At 38.4% G+C, this 21338-nt stretch overlaps 1 protein-coding gene across 2 annotated transcripts in view; it reads right to left on the minus strand.

Moving 5' to 3' along the window:
* Positions 1–21338, minus strand: part of IFT52 (intraflagellar transport 52) — a 45931-nt gene that overhangs the window by 14086 nt on the left and 10507 nt on the right. The window contains exons 4-11 of one of the 2 annotated variants that reach the window (XM_044664331.1): positions 17042–17171; positions 16841–16916; positions 14113–14184; positions 9274–9400; positions 8008–8124; positions 6986–7072; positions 4267–4335; positions 208–362 (exon numbers count right to left, since the gene is read on the minus strand). In XM_044664331.1, coding sequence (XP_044520266.1) covers positions 208–362; positions 4267–4335; positions 6986–7072; positions 8008–8124; positions 9274–9400; positions 14113–14184; positions 16841–16916; positions 17042–17171 — 833 coding nt within the window. The remainder of the gene's footprint in view (positions 1–207; positions 363–4266; positions 4336–6985; positions 7073–8007; positions 8125–9273; positions 9401–14112; positions 14185–16840; positions 16917–17041; positions 17172–21338) is intronic. The other variant, XM_044664332.1, reaches the window with a different exon arrangement.

The following is a 21338-nucleotide window of genomic DNA, read 5'->3' on the forward strand; positions in this document are numbered from 1 at the left end:
ATTCTGGGAGAAGGAGTAAAGGGAACAAGACAAGAGAAATGCCTTCCAGAAACTTTTGCTAACTGATGGTGTCTTAGTCAAGAGGTTCATTGACTTTAGCCTAAGTAGAGTCTTAACAACCTCACTTTCTATTTCTAAATTTATGTTTGAAAGCTAAATACTCAAAAAAAATCCTTAAAAATAAAGAGAAGTTTTATAGGTGCTCACTTAATAACTTTAGATAAGGAAGTGGTATCCAGCTGATAAATGGATAAGTCAAAGAGAGTTGTGAAGTCACGTGGGTTCTCATCACCCTCCTGAAGACACACTCGGAGTCGCTCTGATAACATAGCTGTATCTGGTAGCATGGTATAATCAGAAATCTGAAAAATACAAGATTGATACCTTGAATAGTGGGAGAAAAACTTTGTTCAGTTATGTTTCATTAAATTAAAAGCTATATGTAGAAAGCATAATTCAATCATGTGCTATCCAATGCAAAAAGAATTTACCTTTCATGATATAACTACACAGAATAATTGTAATAGATAGAAAGAATGAAAAAGTTTAGCATAGCCTACCATAATCAATTTAGAGCTATTTATTTTCATTCCATTTACAAGGTTAGGGCAGAAAAGCAAAGGAATTTTCTAAAAATCTTTAAAAAAATTCTTGAAATGTAAATGTCTTGAAATGTAAAACTCTAACTAAAAAATCACTAGTTTCTTTCCTTTCCCAGGCTCTGCTCTGTGTCCCTTCCTCCCCACAATACTAGGTTCCCCCTACCAGTATGGGGAACAGCATCATGATACCTAAAAGGTTATTATGCCTCTGTCCTTGCACAGATTTTGTTATTTCTTATCATCCCTGTTCTTGTAGGCTCTTAGTGAAATTTGGAAGATCTGTGACAAGGAATAGAATATCCCACTATTGCCCTCATATTATGGCTTCTCTTTTCTCTTTACTAGTTCCCATGAACTTGAACAGAAAAATGGGATGAACAGGAACTACTGTAAGGCCTAAATAGTCAACACAGAGCTATCTTGTTATACCTTTTCCTACTCATTCTAAATTACTAGGAAAGATTCCTTTCTAGGCACAATGCATAAATTTCTCACTGAAATACCCTTTCTCCAATTCATATCTGCCTTAAGACTTTTCATAAAAAAGTTAAAATTTGGCATTTCTCAAAAAAAAAATTGTACATAGCAAACTTTTCTTCTAACAAAACTGGTTCTTATCATTGGCATTAATTTTTTCTTTCTATCATAACCAATCTTTTTGTAATTTTTACCTGTGCCAAGTTCATGTTGTTCTATTAACAAGACTTCAATTTCCTAATGAGAAATTTCTATTCTTTATATAATTTTTATATGTAATTCATATGATGCATGACAAAGTACATGAGCTCTCAACATAAAAAATTAAAATTTCGGAAAGTCATGATTCCATAGTTTGTGTGTGTGTGTGTGTGTGTGTGTTTTTAAACCCTTAACTTCTGTGTATTGGCTCCTAGGTGGAAGAGTGGTAAGGGTGGGCAATGGGGGTCAAGTGACTTGCCCAGGGTCACACAGCTGGGAAGTGTCTGAGGCCGGATTTGAACCTAGGACCTCCCGTCTCTAGGCCTGACTCTCAATCCACTGAGCTACCCAGCTGCTCCGATTCTATAGTTTTAAAAAGAGGTAGAGTGGAAAGAAAGCTGGTCTCAGAGTCATAAGTCCTGACTCTGCCATATCCTGACTCTGAGATCTGAGCAAGTTGCCTCATCTGGCTCTCATTCTAAGATGAGAAGATGCAGAGATGGTGCTGATGTGTTTGTGGAGAGGGAGATTCTTCATTTTATTTATTTATTTTTTTAAAACCCTTACCTTCCGTCTTGGAGTCAATACTGTGTATTGGCTCCAAAGCAGAAGAGTGGTAAGGGTATGCAATGGGGGTTAAGTGACTTGCCCAGGGTCACACAGCTGGGAAGTGTCTGAGGCCAGATTTGAACCTAGGACCTCCCGTCTCTAGGCTTGGCTCTCAATCCACTGAGCTACCCAGCTGCCCCCAGGGAGATTCTTCATTGAGGGAGGAGTTTACCATCCCTTAAAAATCTTGGGTCAGGTGCCCTCCTGCCCCCGCCCAAGTCTGAAGAAACCTAAAATTTGATCCTGTGAAGTGAGGATCCACAATGTAGACTTACTTCTTCCTCTTCCGTCTTCAGCACTTGGAAAGTTGAACAGAAGAGTATTAAACAGAGTTAAGAGAGTTGGATCCTAAAAGCCACCTCAGTTACTAAACTACCTTTGTGACATCTGACAAATCAATTTTCCCCTAGGAAAACTGTATGCACTCCCTAAATTCTCTATTCTGAGGATTTGCTTCTTCCTCTAGTGATATAGATTCTAACCCAACCAAGCCTTCTGAACCCATGCCTCCTCCCATTTATTCTCCACAGAGGAACTGCCCACTCTACTGAGGGGCCTTCCTCCAGATATCCAGAAGCTGCATGAAAAACATTGGAACACATGAGCTATCTGTCCATAGGTTATCCCCTAATTTTACAATTGACAACTATATCCCCCCCAAAAAAAAAGAAAAGAAAAGAAGGGGAAAAAAATGGGGGCAGATATGAAAGAATTTAAAAACAAAGAAGCATTTCATTTGTGCATTTATGTATTTTCTTGATTCTGCCTTGTTAAACACAAGGGGGAACTTTGTTTCCTCCTTATTAAATTGGTAACTTTTTTTTTTGTTGTTGTTGTTTTTTTTTTAATTTTTTAAACCCTTAACTTCTGTGTATTGACTTATAGGTGGAAGATTGGTAAGGGTAGGCAATGGGGGTCAAGTGACTTGCCCAGAGTCACACAGCTGGGAAGTGTCTGAGGCCGGTTTTGAACCTAGGACCTCCCGTCTCTAGGCCTGACTCTCAATCCACTGAGCTACCCAGCTGCCCCCTAAATTGGTAACTTTTAAAATACTTTTTAAATGAGTGGGCTGAATGATCGCTAAAGAGATCTACTTTCTAAGATTCTAGTCCTACTGTTTAGTATTAACAGCAATTATAAGGTTGAGATTTGGCTTCATATAAATAAATAAGATTATCAGTTACAGAAAGAACACACCAGATAATTGGCTGTTCCTGGTCCTTTATGATACAGAGTATAACAGTATTTAATGAGAAATTTTATATTCCATTTGCCATAGACAATGGAAATCTGAAGTAGAATTCCTTTGTTTCTGAAAGATTATTTCATGATAAACAGGAATTTTACAAGTCAACCCAGATTATTTTATGATAATAACTTCACTTTGTTATTAGCAGGCACTAAAAGTTGTAGGTGTCCCAACTAAAATGAGAGTTGAGAAGATGTTAAAAATTATGTTGGAAAATAAGTGTAAAGTCTGAAAAACAATAGTGGCCAAAGCCTCAGAGAACTTGGAATCTGCACACCTGTATATAATGAATACTTTCTTATGAAACAAATTTGGAAAGTAAGGGACCTAGGGAGCATTACAACATCGTCACAATAAAATGAAACTGGGGACATCTAGGTAGCACAGTGGATAGAGTGCCAAGCCTGAAGTGTGAAGGACTTGGGTTCAAAACTGGCCTCAGATACTACCTAGCTCTGTGATCCTGGGCAAGTCACTTAACCACAATTGCCTCATCCTTACTGTTGTTCTCTTAAAATTGATACTAAGACAGAGGGCAAATGTTTTAATAAAAAATAAAATAAAATGAAATAAAACTGACAAAGAATCATTGATATGGAAATCATCTCAGAATCAGCTTATCTATGTCCAGTCAGCCCATCAAAGAGGAGTACAGACAGATGGCTTCAGGGATCCGATGAAAAACACAAAATATAAAAAGGCTCTTTAAAGGACGTTGGGTTATCTTCTGGGAAGAACAGTTAAGTATTACACAGGATAGAAGGGGGCAGTTAGGTGGCTCAGAGGACTGAGAGCCAGGCTTAGAAATGTAAGCTCCTAATTTCAAATTTAAAGTCACTTAACTCCCATTGCCTAGGCCTTACTGCTCTTCCACCTTGGAACCAATACACAATATTGATTCTATTGGAAGGTAAGGGTTTTAAAAAACCCTTACACAAGATATACAAAGATGAGATCTTATCTGTATCAAAAGAAGGAAGACACACATCAATAAGATCATAGATTCTTCCCAGTATTGAAGTTTTAACACTGCATTAAAAATAGATATTAAGAAGAGTATATTCCTTTCACAATGTTAAAAATGGTGAAATACCGTCTCTGTGAATTAAATTTTAAATGGTTCCCTACCTCTGGGTCTTCTGCATCAATCTGATTTAAATGGATGTCAGTTGTGGTGAGCCACTGGAAAACTACATCCTAGAGACAAAATCGAAGCACATTATCACACCAAGTAACTACGAGTGAGAACTAATAAATAAATGATTTAAAATAGACTGAAATTAATTAACCCATGACCCAGTTTTCAACATAATCTCACAAAAGATTTTAAAACTACTACAACTCATGAAATTTTCTTCCAATTAATGCTGGGTTAAATTATTAATTTGTCTATAAATTCTCCTAAGACATTTATACCATAGCTTTATACCCAATTTTTCTACATTAAAAGTTTAAAAAGCACCCCTTTTATTTTAAGATGGCAGAATGAAACACAAAAATAAAATTTATAAAACCTCAATTCATTTGTTGAAAAATAGATTATAATTATTCACTTCATAACAAGCTATGAAATTCTTTTGCTTTCATACATCAATACTGAATTTTGGAGTCAATGCCTAGTTTTTTAAATATAAAAGATGTATAACATACATGTAATATAGTGTAAAGCAGTGGTGTCAAAATCAATTACACATGAATCCTTAAAGCCACAGTTATAAAACCACAAATTAATATTATTTATGATGTGTTATATTTTTATTTATTTTGTTAGATGTTTCCCAATTAATGTCAATCTAATTTGGGATGTACTTGGGAGTTCTGAAGGCTATGAATTTGAAACCACTAGTTAAAAGTAATAATGATCTGTGACTATGGTGGCAAAATTATGGTACGTGTGCCAAAAAGGGCACACAGAGTCTTCTCTGTTGTAAGAGGGGAAAAGGGGTTATGGTTGGACTGGATATTAATATTTAAAGGTGGTCGCCAAGGAATTGAATAAATATCAATTCCTAATAAAAGAGACCCAAGTCAGGATGACTTTTGAAGTGGTTTATTTACAATTTGGGAAGAGTGAAGGAAGAGAAAATGAAAGAGAGAGAGAGAGAGAGAGAGAGAGAGAGAGAGAGAAACTCTGGTTTGGAGGTCCGAATCAGGCAAGGCTTCAGGGGCCCCAACAAAGTGGGCACAGAGGTCAATTAAACAAGGCTTCTAGTCACAAAGCCTCCTATAAGAAGAGAGGGCTCTTTTGAGGATAGGGCCTCCAAAAACGCCAAGAAAAAGAAAGAGGGAGTCAGCCTAACTTACTCACGTGACAATTCAAAAGGAAGCAGTCTGAAGTCTCACCTGAGCTCCTTCAAGGCCAGGTTCAAAAGGCAAAAAAAATCCCCTCGCAGGAAGTTACCATCATATTTAAAAGATAGTTCATTTCTTCATTTCCTGCGTCTACCCTCCAGTTCTACATGGACAAATGACAGTCTCAACCTTGTTTCGGACTGCCCAGGGGGCAGTCATTTGTTTTTGATTTGTCACTTACTAGCAGATGTGGGTCAGAGACCTCCCCCTTCCCCACTTAATTCTAAGTTGGGTGGGGTGACATATTTCTGGTAGCTAAAGTCTAAAGAATGAATAAGGGTGAGCTAATTCCATTTACACACTGTGGGCACTTGAGCCATTGCCCACCAGAGTTTGTTACTAGAAAGACAGAGGGACTTGGGAGAGCTGCTCCCTTCCCCCTTTCCACCACGCTAAGGACATTTTTTCACTTCATCCACCCCTCTGCCCAACAGTCAAATAGGAGCACTTCCTCTCCCCTGCCTGGGATTGGGGGTGGGGTGGAGACAGGGCACATCACTTGGATTCTAAGGGGGAGAGGGAGGGGAAGGGGCCTGGCATGCAGTCTCTACAAGGTTCACCGTCACTGAGGATTCAATGATATAATCTAGCTTTAACATATCACTAAACAGTTTAATTAATATTATTAATCAGTCAAGCTCATTCAATCACAACTTCTAATTAAGAAAATTTTAAAGATTTCAAATATAAAATAAAGTTCTGGACATGGAAAGGGTAAAATGAAATTCCTCATGGTTTAAGAGTTCAAAATATATCTGTAAGAGTCGGTATGGTCTTCCACATTATAGGTGGATTCTGTTAACAGTGTGTATTATCCTAAATTCTACAATTTAAATTCTATTCTCTCCTTTAGTCTCTGAATTATTAACAGCCCTTCTCAACAAGGTCAGTTCTTCAAGTGAATCCTTTATTTCATCCCCTTTCTAGCAGATTATCGTCACAATCATTCTCTTTCTAGCTCTCTAGCTCTTCTCTCCTATTTATTTTCTTTCTTGTTGCCTCTCCTTACTGCCCCCTTTCTCCCTCTTTTCCCCTCTCTCTTTCTTTCCCTCCCTCCCTCCCTCTCTCTCTCTCTCTCTCTCTCTCTCTCTCTCTCTTTCTCCTTCTCTCTCCTGTCCTCCCCCTCCCTCAAATTCAGTTTTTAATCATAGTAATTAGGGTCATTCCTTCAGAGTTTTCAATTTATCAATTAAAGTAACTTAACCCGAGTTTTCTTTCTTTCAATAATTTTTAAATGATTTACCTGACCCCAAAGCCCACAGCCCTTGGTAACACTATGAATTGATTTCTTTCCATATTTTGGCTTCTCAGTTGAGGCTCACACTTTATGCTGGTCTCTCTCATTTATGCTGTCCTAATGAAATGGTTGGAATAGCAATGGCAAATGCATTTTCTCAAATATCTACTTGTTTTACAAATGACTGAATGTATGAAATGCACCAAAATAATACATAATCATTGTATAACAAAACAATCATTCCAAAAAAAACCTTACCATGATTTTGCTGTTTTCTTCTTTATCCAAATACTGGTCACTAAACATGTGGCAAGAACCTAGTACTGCCAACTTTCCACCTTGGTTCTGTCAATGACAGACAACACATTGAAACCAAAGGTCAAAAACACAACTTGACAAGCTTATTCTCATCATCATCTATTCATTTAGGGTAAACTCTATTATGATTGCTCATAGTACATTTTACAAACTAAACAAATTACATATATTAGAAAAATATATCAAGGCTGCAAAAAAGCCAGGATATACACAATGTAATACCATAATGTGCTATGATCCAAATCTCATTCTCATTTAAATTCTTGCATATTCCTCTATTAGACTTTTTTAAAGGTAATATTACTTGCATGAGACAATGACAATCAAGCTCTATTATGTGTTCTCCCTCCCCCATTTTTTATTATCCTATATAATGAGAGGATAATTACCTTCTCATGGTCTTAAGAGAAAGAAAAGGATAGATCCAAAAGTAAGCTATACACTGGAGTTGAGTCCAATTAAATGTGTAATCAGGTCATGAACACATTTGTGAGTTTCAAAATCAGTTTTTACAATTATTACAGCTAAGAGGTACAGGAACAGCTTTGTTTGGCATCGAGTAAACAGAATTACATCTGAGGCTGGTATTGCATATTTTAATGAGTTGAACATTTTATTGAGTTGGAGGATACAAATGTACAAACTCTACAATTTTTTAAAATCTTTTCAGGAAACTAATATTGGATATCACATTAAAAATTCATTCATTCATTGGGTTGGAGCATTGGGGGGAGGAGGCAAAAGGATGACATAACAGCCATTGGAAATAATTTAAGGCTATTTCAAATAGAAATTTCAACTGGTAGGGTTTCACAAAAGGGCAAAGAACTGAATACTGCTGCAATTGGAAACAAAACTATAGGTAACTCCCAGAAGGAAAGTTTAAAAAATTGACTTTCCTTTCTACCAATCATATTTTATCTTATATTTTCCTTTCCCTAATATTACAATCTTTTCCCTACCTCATTTCTCTCAAATAGATTATAGATCTTCTTTCTAATCCTTTTTTCTGCCCTGACAGAGATTCTACCATTGTCTTCAGCTTCCTCTTCCAGCATTTTGTCTATAATTTCCTCCAGCTAAATGAAAAAGGATGTCTAGTTAAAGACCAATTCTCTCCCTGCCCTTTATGTTAACAATTTTATTCTAGTAAAACAAAAGAGCTGGAAAAGGTAACAACAAGCTCGGTGACATAAATGACATTAAACTAGGAGCCAATACCCAAGTTCTAACCCCAGGAACTGCCAATGATTTCTGATAGAGTTGGAGGTCATTCTCTGTGATCATCTCAGCATATTGACTTGTCTCATGTAAAGCACCACAGAAAAGTCAGGAGAAATCATGATTATCATTTCTAAGAAACAAGGAAACAATAATCTCTGGCTCGTACAACTACATCCAGGTCTCAATCAGAGTGAAGAAAAAATTCCCATGAAGTAGTTGCATTATTTCAATTTGCATTCGTTTACTTCCATTGGGCTGGAACCAATGACCATATTTTATGTAACTGTAACTTCCAATTGTGCTCATTTAAATACATGCAAACCCTTCAGAGGAGTCATTGTGCACACTAATAGGGACCGGGTGGTGTACAGCAGAGTTCTCAAGACTGGGTGTCATGCTCTCTACACTGGGTATTCGTTCACTAAGTGCTGACTACTCTAAAATTAAGTATCTCTGGTCAGAGTTTAGAAATCAAATCACTAGAATTCTTCCAAATAACTGGTGTTAAAACATGTTTTACCAAGGACACTTAAAAATAATGCAATTATCTTTTGTGGGTATAAACTCGTCTAGCTTGCATTACTGAACAACATTTTGTTTTTATTTGAAAATGTTTCTAGCTATTTAGGGAAGGACAGTGACAATATTCCCTTTACTAAGAATGCTTTATGAGTACTATGTTATTTTATACAACAAAGGCAAAACAATTTCTTAAGTGAAGAGAGGTAGGGATAGGTGTCTAGAATAGGAATTTGGTCATTGTTTTCTGGGATAAACTAAAACTGGCATTAGCAGCCTCATGCCATATAATCTAGTTCATTCTGACATTTCATTAAATCCATTTGCATCTGAATGGAAGTGACTTTACAAAGTACTAAAAGGATGAACCTGTAGTCATGGACAAGGGTATTTATAAGTTATGAATCATCTTAAAATGTCTTAAACAGCTCTTTTTGTAAGTGTCAAGTAATGTAAGTAAAAAGTAAATTCAAGAACATTTGTACCTTAGAGTGGTAGAAAGCCAGAATGGGTCTGTTAAGGGGAAAGCAGACAGATCCAGTTGATAGAACAGCTACTGCTGGTTTCATCACACTCAGTGTGGCCCCAAATGGATATACAAAGGTGAGAGCCCTGTGAAAAAGTTCAAAAATAATAAGAACAAGAACATTTGATAAAACTGAGCCTGATGTTAGTATTTACTGATATTACTAAGAAAGAATGATATCCAATCTATAGACCTAGAAAGTCTTTTCCACCAGGCCTTTGTTTTCTAAATCACAAGTGGGAAAAAGAGAAGACAATGAAAATCTATTTTTATTTTTTTATTTAAAAAAATTGTTACCTTCTGTCTTAGAATCAATAAAAGTATTGGTTCTGTCGATGTGGAATCTAGCAACCCCAAACTTGTGGCCTAGTGAGATCTGATGAACCCCAAGTTTTAGAAATAGCTTGTAGGTTGGAGACCCCCCCAAAGCTTGTGCTTGTTCCCTGTTCCTGTGAGAATCCCCCCTGAAGGGAATCTCAAGCTAGCAGTTTCAGACTGAATAACTGACCCTTGGGTAAAGACTATCCCTGTCAGGTGGGGGCAAGCCCAAGCCAAGTGACTCTTTAGCACAGTAGGCAGCGCCTTAGTCTCATAAGCTGAAAGTCCCCGAGTTCAACCTTTGAAAGGAGGGTGTGATATTGTGTGATACAGAGGGAGAGGCTTCTGGAGACAAGAAGAGTCACTAGGCTTGGGCTTGCCCCCACCTGACAGGGATAGTCTTTACCCAGGGGTCCATTATTCAGTCTGAAACTGCTAGCCTGAGATTCCCTTCAGGGTAGATTCTCACAGGAACAGGGAACAAGTACAAGCTTTGGGGTCTCAAACTTACAAGCTAGTCCTAAAACTTTTGGGGTTCATCAGATTTTACTAGGTTACAAGTTTGGAGTTTCTAGATCCCACGTCAACACTTTCATGAAGGGGTCAATACCACACTCTCTAATAGTGATGAGGCATTTTAACATGTTTTAAAGATCTAAAAAGAAAATTTTCAACTGTTAAGGGGATTATGGCCATATGACAAAAACAAATAACAAAGCAAACTTTTCTTAAGCAAGTATTATGTGCAGAGCAAGATTAGGTGCAGTCAGAGATACAAAGTTTAGATAAGACATGTTCCCCACCCATTCTTAAAGAATTTTCAGTCAAGCACAAAGAAAAGACACAAACACGGAGAACAATAATACACACAATGGCACAGCTGCATAACAAGATAAGAACTGTAAGGTCAAAGCTAGACAAGCATCTTAAAGGGCTCTAAGTTCATTTGCTTCTATCAGCCTACTACACCTTTGACTTTAAGACTATTTTGTGGGAAGGAGGATGCAAGTAGGTGGCTCAGTGGATATAGAGAGCCAAGCCTGGAGATAGGAGGTTCTGGGTTCAAATTTGACCTTAGATACCTCCCAGCTGACATTTCTGGGTCTGCCTTGAGTGCCTCAGGGGGGATGCCGTCTGGACCTGCAGCCTTACCATTTTTCATGGTCTTGATGGCTTTGATGATCTCAACTTTGGTAGGTGGGCCCGTGTTCACCTGAAGCAGTTTGGTGGCTGGTGGTATGTCTGGAACAGTTGGTGGAGGCGGTCGGTTCAGGATTTCTTTGAAATGCTCTGCCCATCGGGCTCTCTGCCCTGCATCGCTTGTTATTGTCTTGCCAGTCTTGTCCTTCACTGGCTTGCTAGGGTTGTAATTCTTTCCCGATAGAATTCTTGTTATTTCGTATAGCCTCTTCATGTTCCCCTGCCCAGCTGCTGTTTCTGCTTCTTCATATCGTGAATGAACCGTCTCTTGTCATATCTTACGCTCTTCTTGACTTGATGGTTAATTTCCCAGTACTGTGTTCGAAGTTCTTCTTTCTCCTGTTGATCTTGGCACTGGCTGATCTTCTGTTTCAAATCTCTTCTCTGTTGTATCTTGGCCCATGTCTTTTGTGTTAACCATTCCTTGCGCTTTCTCTCTCTCTTTCTCAGGACTTCTGCGCAGGTGATCTTCCAGGTCTGCTGGAGTTTGGTCCAGTGGTTTTCAACTGTCTCTCCCGTGAGTCCTGTCAAGGCCGCAAACCTGTTCTTGATTTCGCAATTGAATGCTTCTTTTTCCTCTCTGGTCTTTAGATCTTGCACGTTGAACTTATGGTGTAATCTGCCTGAAAGGTCATTGAATGATTTCAGCGTGGTTCTTAAAGTTGCCACCAGGAGTTGGTGGTCCGAGGCCACATCTGCACCACGTCTTGCTCTAACATCTAGAAGGCTTCTTCTCCACTTGCGGGAAACTGTGATGTGATCTATCTGATTTTCCGTCCTTCCATCAGGCGAAGTCCAGGTTGACTTATGACTTTTCTTGTGTGGGAATATAGTACCCCCAATAACAAGATCGTTGAAGGCACAGAAATCCGTAAAGAGATCTCAAGGCAGACTCAGAAATGTCAGCGGAGATGCTTCAACCCCTCCTGCAGAAGATCTGGGAACAGGAACAAGTCCCAACAGACTGGAAACTAGGCTACCTAGTGAAGCTACCCAAGAAAGGTGACCTATCCCAATGCAGCAACTGGCGAGGAATCATGCTTCTATCTGCTCCCAGCAAAATCCTGACCAGAGTAATCTTAGAAAGGCTGAAGGAGGCCTTGGACAAGAAACTGAGAATAGAACAAGCAGGGTTTCGTCAGCACAGATCGTGCACCGACCACATCGTCACCCTAAGAATCATCATCGAACAGTCCACTGAATGGCAGTCTCCCCTCTATATGACTTTCGTGGATTTCGAGAAGGCATTTGACAGCGTGGACAGGAGCATCATCTGGAGATTGATGCAGCATTGCGGGATTCCCCCGAAGCTCATCAACATCATCCAGCGGTTATATGAAGACTCTACCTGCCAGGTCATCCACAATGGGAAACTGACGGCTCCCTTCACAGTGAAGACCGGAGTGAAGCAAGGTTGCATGCTTTCGCCCCTTATCTTCTTGATGGTCATAGATTGGATCATGAGAAGAACTACCAAGGACAGCAACGCAGGCGTCCAATGGACTCTTACCAAACAGCTTGAGGACCTTGACTTTGCAGATGACATCTGTCTCCTTTCTCACAAGCAGCAGGATGCGCAAGCCAAACTTGCACAACTCTCTGAAGAAGCGGAGAAGACTGGTCTGAAGATCAACAAGAAGAAGACTGAGGTGATCACAGTCAACAGCAGACAGGACCTGCCAATCCAACTACAGGGAGAAAACATCAAGGAGACGGACCACTTCACCTATTTGGGTAGCATAGTCAGTAAGGACGGCGGAGCAGATGAGGACATCAGAAACCGAATCAACAAAGCCAGACAGGCATTTAACACCTTGCGGTCTGTCTGGATCTCCAAAGCACTGTCCCTTGTCACTAAGCTCCGAATCTTCAATACCAACGTAAAGGCCATCCTCCTATATGGATCAGAAAGCTGGAGAGTGACGAAAGTCAACACCAACAAACTCCAAGTCTTTGTTAACAGATGTCTACACTACATCTTGAACATCAGATGGCCTGAAAAGATCTCCAATGCTAGTCTCTGGGAAAGAACAATCCAGTATCCCATTAGTTAGGACATAAAGAAACGTAAGTGGAGATGGATAGGACATATGCTACGAAAACAGGAAGACAACGTAGTCAGACAAGCATTGAGCTGGAACCCTTCAGGGAGGAGGAAAGTCGGAAGACCAAAACAGACCTGGAGAAGATCTGCCGAAAATGAAATAAAAACAGTTGGAATGACATGGGCCCAGTTGGGGGAAGTTGCCCAGAACAGAGTCCACTGGCGTGAGATGGTTGCGGCCCTATGCTCCTAAGTAGTCAACAGGAATAATAATAATAATAATAATAATAATAATAATAATAATAATATAATAATAATAATAATAACAACAATAATAATAATAATAATACCTCCCAGCTGTATGACCCTGGGCAAGTCACTTAATCCTCCATTGTCTAGCCCTAATAGCTTTTCTGCCTTGGAACCAATGCATAGTATTGATTCCAAGATGAAAGGAAAGGATTTTAAGGAAAAGAGAGAGAGAGAGAATGAGAGAGCAAGAGAGAGAGAGAGAAAGAGAGAGAGAGAGAGGCAGAGAGACAGAGAGAGAGACAGAGAGACAGAGAGAGACAGAGAGAGACAAAGGAAAGAAAGGAAAGAAGGAAAGAAAGACTATACAAGGGGCAGCTAAGTAGCACAATGTCTACTACCAAGTCTAGAGTTGGGAGAACTTGAGTTCAAATCTGGCCTCAGAAACTTCCAAGTTGTGTGACCCTGGGCAAGTCACCCCAGGTGCTTAGCCCTTGTCACTCTTCTGTCTTAGAATTGATGCTAAGACAAAAGGTAAAGGTTGCTCATTTTATTTTTTTAAGACTGTATAAGTAGAAAGATAGTATTCCTTTTGAGAAACCTTACAGATTTTGATTTTTGAAACTGTCATGTAAAGTTTATCCCCATTTTATAAAGAAGAAAAATTATTGAAAGAGACAGAACTAGAATCCATTTCTCCTAACTCAAAGTCCTGTGTTCTACTTGCTGTCTTTTTGGTTATTTTAATCTTGTTAAGACTCTCTTCAATAGATTTTATTTCACAAAACACTTACCTTCAGCTACTTCCCGATTATCTCAAGAGTACCATCTAAAGCAATAAAGTTTCCCCTTTAGTAACTATTAAAAGAGCAATAAGAGTGTATGAAGAAGTTAAAAAAAACTAGATGACATCCTGGAATTCCCAATGTTAACATTTCAAAAGGCAAAAAAAAAAAACAAACTGAGACTAAGAATATACACACTTACTGGGCATTGTTTCCATTGCTTTCCTCATCAATTATTCCAGGCACAGCTTTCCCCGCAGCTCGGCTTATTTCCCTTAAAGCAGCAAATACAAACTTAGTTTAAAAAAACAAACAAATTTGAATTTTAATCCAAATTATAACCAGTGAATACCCATGGAATATAAAGTTTTAAGATGTCTGCAAGTAATTTTTCTCAAAAGACCCTAAAACAATCTAAGAAAAGCAAACACTTTAGACTACTTTAAGTTTGTTTATTCCTCCCCCCCTCAAAGTTCCTGCCCAAGAAGCATTTCTGATTTAAGAGGACAGAAAAAACATACATATATAAAAGTTTAATATTTGTGCAAGGCAGTCTGTGATTAAGTATCTGAATGAATGAGGGGTATAGACAATGAGGCCTAAAGGACTTCAGGGATGAATTGGAGGCTGACAGTGACTTTGTAAAAGTGAAATTTAAGCTCGACCTGAAAAATGGATGGATCTTGAAAGAGAAGAAATCCTCATTTTGTTCCTTTCATCCCTCTTGTGATATTTCTCCTCCCTTCTGTGGCTAAAATCCTTAAAAAAGGGTATCCATGATTTGTGCCTCAATTCTCTTTCTTTTTACTCATTTCTTAATTCTGTAGTCTGGCTTCTGACCTCATCATTCAAGTGAAATTTTTCTCTCCAAAGTTACCAATGATCTCTTATCTACCAAATACTATGGCTTTTCTCAAGCCTTATCTAACCTCTCTACAACCTTGGACACTGTCCATTATCATCTTCTCTTTGATGTTCTCCTCTCTAAGTTTTTATAACACTGTTGCTCTTTGGGTTCTCCTCTGGTCTCTGATGGATCTTCTTCTAGGTCAGTGATTCCCAAAGTGGGCGCTACCGCCCCCTGGTGGGTGCTGCAGCGATCCCGGGAGGCGGTGATGGCCACAGGTGCATTTATCTTTTCCCCTTTTATGACTGTGAGAGCCATAAACGCCACATTTTTAAAAATGTAATTTCGTGAGAGCTGTACAGTGCTCACAGTGCGCAATCCTGTAACAGCGCCTGAAAAAAAAAATGACTTTATGGCTCCTGCAGAAAGAGCCATATCTGGCCCTCAAAAGAGCCAGATATGGCTCGAGAGCCATATGTTGCCGACCCCTGGTCTATATGATGAATCCCAAACTCCATAGCCTGGTATTAAAAGCCTTGCATAGTCTTGCTCCATTTTCTACCTAGTCAACCTTCTCTCAAATATGAAACACCAAAATGATGATCTGACTGATTACAAACTGAAGAAATGAAATTATTCTGTATCATTTTATAACTGATCCCATTCTATAACTGATCCTATTATGCATTACTGCCCCATTTTGTAGGATTGCTCAAGCCACCTTTCTTTAGTCTCTTTGCTCATGAACTACATTTTAGAAGTTCAGTTCTCAAGAAAATATGTTTTCCTTGCAGGATACAGGTGGATACCAGGGAGGCTAGTCTACTTTACATCACCAAGCTATCTTTCAAAAATTCTGGGTTGGAGGTAGCTAGATGGCTCAATGGATAGAAATGCCAGGCCTGGAGCCAAGAGGATGAAGGGTTCAAATGTGGCCTCAGATACTTCCTAATTGTTTGACTCTGGGCAAGTCATTTAACTCCAATTGCCTAACCTTTACTGATCTTTTGCCTTGGAACAAATACTTAGTATCAATTCTAAAAGAGAAGGTAAGGGTTTAAAAAAAACAATTTACTTGAGACAAAACATTCAGTCAGTCAGTCTTACCTTTACTTATGCTATTCCTATTTCCTGAAATAACTTTCTGCTCTTTTTAAACCCATACAAAAACCTAATGAAGGCATTCTTTCTTCACCTTCTAGTCACAGCAAAACTAAGGCAGAAATTATGAAGGATAAGAACTTTGTACAGTAATCTAAAATAGTATTATGTTAAATTTAACATAACTGGTTGGTGCTTTCTGCTACATAATTATATAAAACAATAAATATTTATATTTAATTAATACAATGTTTGTGTTCATTTGTGTAAAATGTCAGGTCCCTAGTTTAGGTCATAATGTAGGATTGTTTTCATGAGAAAATCATATTAATTTACATTGTTTGGACTTAAAGCATGTTTTCCTGGAATATAACCTATCATAAATATGAGGTCTGGGGCAGCTGGGTAGCTCAGTGGAGTGAGAGTCAGGCCTAGAGACAGGAGGTCCTAGGTTCGAATCTGGCCTCAGATACTTCCCAGCTGTGTGACCCTGGGCAAGTCACTTGACCCCCATTGCCCACGCTTACCACTCTTCCACCAAGGAGCCAATACACAGAAGTTAAGGGTTTAAAACAAAAAAACATAAATATGAGCACTAGATGTATTTCTCAGCTGATTGCCTTAGAGTATAAAAGAGAGGTTCCATCCTTGTCTTGATTTATACAGGACCTAACAGTACCATGTGTAATTAGACACTTACATACACTCTTATAATATATGTCAATATACACACTCATTAACAGACAAGAAAGATGTGCCAGGATGGAGCTCTCTTTCCATGGAATATAGTAGAAAAGTTAATTCTATCTTATGTTTCAAGAATGGAGGCTCCATAATTTACAAAGTAAAAGGAGATAAATTATCCCCAAAACATGGATTAAAAGTGGGAAGTAGGCAGTGAGAAAGTCTGGCTGGCAAGAGTAGTAAAGTGGTTGAGCATGAGGAACATGAGTAATAATATTAAAGCTTTTGATATGTTTACCTGTTCAAGACCCCATTGGATACCAAAGCTTCTTTAGGATGGAAATATTTGTAATATACATTTCTCACCACAGCATCTTCAGAGGAAGAAAGAAATAATTTTATAGATCAGACTATAAATAAATGGTAAACTTATATGGCTTAAAAACAGCAGCTGAAAATATTACTTTCACGGCCACAAGTTTATAAAAAGTTCAGTTACCATTGTTAACCATGATCCCATACTCTTCTAGTAGAAAGTTAATATTGGTGTCAAATCTGGATTCACCACCTTCTCCTAGCATAACAAGGATATCTCCACCACTTTCAAGATATTTCTTTAGCACTTCAAACTACACAAAAGGGGAAAAAAAATACAAATATCTCTGAGGAATTACTCTCAAATACTATTAGTAAAATCATTCAATTATAGCTAGTTTTTTAAGAATCTCAACTCTAAAATGTAATCAAATACAAATAGGCCTTTTATTAGATCACCAGCCTTTACTAGATAACTATACAAAGGCTTATCTTTAAGCACTGAGCTCCAAAATATTCATGATTTAATTATTATATTTTTAAAAGGTGAATTTTCAGATGGGAAACCTTAAAAGAACAGAGAAAACTACCACATCATAATATAAAACTTAGAAAAGTATATATATGACAAAACGTATAAGGCTACTCATTTTTTTGGTAATAAAAACAACAACAAAGTTAGCAGCCAACCTGCTATCTCCTCTTCTTCTTTCAGCGACTTGATAAAAATTTATCTCTCATATCTTGATCAGTTGTTTGACTAAGCAGGTAAAATATTTTAAAATATCTTTTCCAATTACATGTAAAACAATTTTTGACATTTGTTTTTTAAAAATTTGAGTTCCAAGTTCTTTTTCTTTCTCTCTACTCTCCCCTCTTGTTGAGAAAGTATGCAATTTGAAATATGCAATACATATGCAATCATGTAAAACATATTTTCATACTTGTCATGTTGTGAAAGAAAACAGACCAAAAAAACTCCAAGAAAAACAAGTTTTAAAAAGTATGTTTTGATGCATTCAGACTCTATCAGTTCTTTTTCTGAAAGTGGATAGCATTTTTCATCAAAAGTCCTTCAGAATTGTCTTGGATCATCATATTGCTGAAAATAGCTAAGTCATTCACAGTTGATCACTTTACAATGCTGCTAAAGCAGATAAAATATTAAGAGTGAAGAGAAAGAGAAGAAAAGAGAAATGTATCTATATAAAATCAGAACTACTCTGGCTCCTCTCTTCACAACATGAAAGTAAGGAAAATAACTTATAATTCTATAGACTTTAAGGTTTTCAATGTGCTTTCCTAATTACAACTTTTTGAGGTAAATAGTACAAGTGATATTATTGTCATTTTATAGATGAGGCACAGAGCCTTGTTCAATGAATTAATCAACTAGCATTTTTCTTTATTATTGCCTACTCTGTCAAGCATGATGCTGAGTGCTGGAGATATAAATACAAAAATGAGTCAGTACCTGCCCGCAAGGAGTTTATCTTCTCCTGAAGGGACATAACAGGTTCAAAAATAAATAGAGATGAGGTGGTACAATAGGAAAAAGCTTTTAACTTCTCTAACTAGGAAATGACATGGTCAGATTTATACGCTAGGAATACCAATTTGGCAACTCTATGGAAGATATACTAGAGATAGGAAATCAGTGTGGTCAGACTAAGTAGTGAAGTAGAGAGAAAGAGTCAAGATGTAAACTTAGGTCCAGTGTTCTATTCATAACACCATTCAGCCTCAACAAAAATGCTAGATGCGAGGAGAAGACTACAGGCTACCCCATTTCTTCCATACTATTTTCACTGCTATGCCATGATCAAAAAGAAAGAAAAAAGAATCATTCTAAGTCCTACTCTATATATTAAATGTGATATCTAAAAAAGAACATCAGCAGGAAAAGTACCAGAACCCTATTATGGCCCTATACTAAGATTAGAGATATTCTATTATGAATTAGGAAAAAGAATAGAGAGTGCTTTATTCAGAATAACTCTTAATTTGAAAAGTATCCATTCTAGTTTAATGAACTTTTCTATAGGAGGTAACTAAATTAATTTAGCAAAAAGAATTATAGAGGACTTCCGGGTTAAGATGGCGGCAGAGTAAGAAGCAGCTCTAAACCTCTCCTGACCGAAACACACAAAACTCCTCAAGGGGACATAAAAACAAGTCCAGACGAACGGAGGAACCCCACAACAGGGCACAGCGTGGAAGGTACGTGGAATCGAGACATTTCCAAGCTAAAAAGGGCTCTCACTCAAGCACGAGCTGAGCAACCGCCCCACCCCCACCCCCTCCACACTCACCTATAGCTCTGAACCCAGCTAAAAAGAAATAGAGCAAGTTTGGGGCACCCATCGAGTCATCAGCAGCTCCGGGACCTGTTCCTGAGAGCAGCAAGACTTAGGACCCCATTAAGTCAAGAACGCACGCGAAATCTGAGCGCGCGCACGCGGGAGCGGATGCTGGGAGCGGAGCGCCGGCTGAGCAGAGGCGTGGGTGCCGGCTGAGCAGAGGCTTGGGTGCCGGCTGAGCAGAGGCGTGGGTGCCGGCTGAGCAGAGGCCTGGGTGGAGGCAAACACAACCAGGAACTAAAGCCTAAGTGGGGAACCAGTGCAGACGGGTATACGACTGTGGAAGTAGCTCCCTGAGACTTGTAAAGAAACCTCCTGCAGAGGTTCAAGCAAGGGAATCCACCAGGGGGCTTGACCTTGGAAAAAACTAGAACTCAGTCCTCAGGAGCCAATAGATCTCAGACAGACACTGAGAGCGAGGATAAACCTGAGAAGCTGCTGGGCTAATGATGGCTAACCAGTTACAGGAAATTCAGAAGAGAAAGAATAATAACAAAAAAAAGAAGTCTTTAACACTCGACAGCTTCTACACAGAGAAAATCCAGACAACCGAGCAAACAGAGGAGGAGAACAAACAACCATCCAGACCCTCCCCAAATAAGGAAAACTCCTCACAACCTATGGAAGAGTTCAAATCTGAGATTTTGAGGAAAATGGAAGAGATCTGGCAAGAAAATAACAGCTTAAAAGGTAGAATCTTGCAACTGGAAAGAGAGGCTCAGAAACCAAATGAACTGATAAGCAAATTGAACACAAGAAATGACCAGATTGAAAAGGAATACCAGAAGATTATGGCCGAAAACAAGAAGATTATGGCCGAAAACCAAAAGATTATGGCCGATTACCAGAAGATTATGGCCGAAAATCAATCCCTAAAGGCTAGAATTGAGCAAGTAGAAACTAATGATCTCTCAAGACAACAAGAACAAATAAAACAAAGCCAAAAGACTGAAAAAATAGAAGGAAACATGAAATATCTCAATGAGAGAGTGACAGACCAAGAAAACCGGTCTAGAAGAGACAATTTGAGAATAATTGGTCTTCCAGAAAAACCAGAAATTAATAAAAACCTGGACTCTATACTAACAGAAATAATTCAGCAAAATTGCCCTGAAGTCCTACAACAAGAGGGCAATATAGACATTGAAAGGATTCATAGAACACCTGCGGCATTCGATCAAGAAAGGAAAACACCAAGAAACATCATTGCAAAATTCAAGAGTTTCCAAGCAAAAGAAAAAATCTTACAAGAAGCCAGAAAGAAACAATTCAAATATCAAGGAGCAACAATCAGGATCACACAGGATCTGGCAGCCTCAACACTAAAAGACCGCAAGGCGTGGAATACAATATTCAGAAAGGCAAGAGAGCTGGGCCTGCAACCACGGATCAACTACCCATCAAAATTGACTATATATTTCCAAGGGAAAGTATGGGCATTCAACAAAATTGAAGAATTCCAGGTATTTGCACAGAAAAGACCGGGGCTAAATGGAAAGTTTGATATCCAACCACAAAAATCGAGAGAAACCTGAAAAGGTAAATAAGATACAGAGGGGAAAGAAAGAAAACTTATAATTTTTAAATTTGCCTTTTTAAGGGCCTCAGTGAGATCTAATTATCTGTATTCCTTTGTAGAGAAATATTATGTATAATTCTCTGTAGTGAACTCTATTCACTATTATAATATTCACTATTATAGTAATCAGAAGAATAATTAACAGGGTGAGGGTGGAACACTAAATAATCTAAGATGGCATGGGGGATGGGAAAAAGGGGGAGAATAGCAGGGGTCACCAAGAGAAACTTGAGCGAATAAGAAAATAGAATATTCTATTACACACAAAGAGGGCATGGGAGAGAGAGGGACAAATACTATTATAAGAAGGAGAGGAAGAGAGCATAAAGAGGTAATAATCAAACCTTACTCTCAGTGTAATCAACCCAGAGAGGGAAGAGTAGCTATACTATCCATTGGGAAATAAAACTCTTATCTTGCCCTTCTGAGGAAGTTAGAAGGGATAAACCAAGGGGAGCAGGGGAGTGGGGAGAACAAAAAAAGGGAGGGGAGAAAGGGGAGGGAATTCATAAGACCTTTAAAAACAAAAAGGAGGGGGGGAA

Source organism: Gracilinanus agilis, chromosome 2, assembly GCF_016433145.1.
Source record: "Gracilinanus agilis isolate LMUSP501 chromosome 2, AgileGrace, whole genome shotgun sequence".
NCBI lineage: Eukaryota > Metazoa > Chordata > Mammalia > Didelphimorphia > Didelphidae > Gracilinanus > Gracilinanus agilis.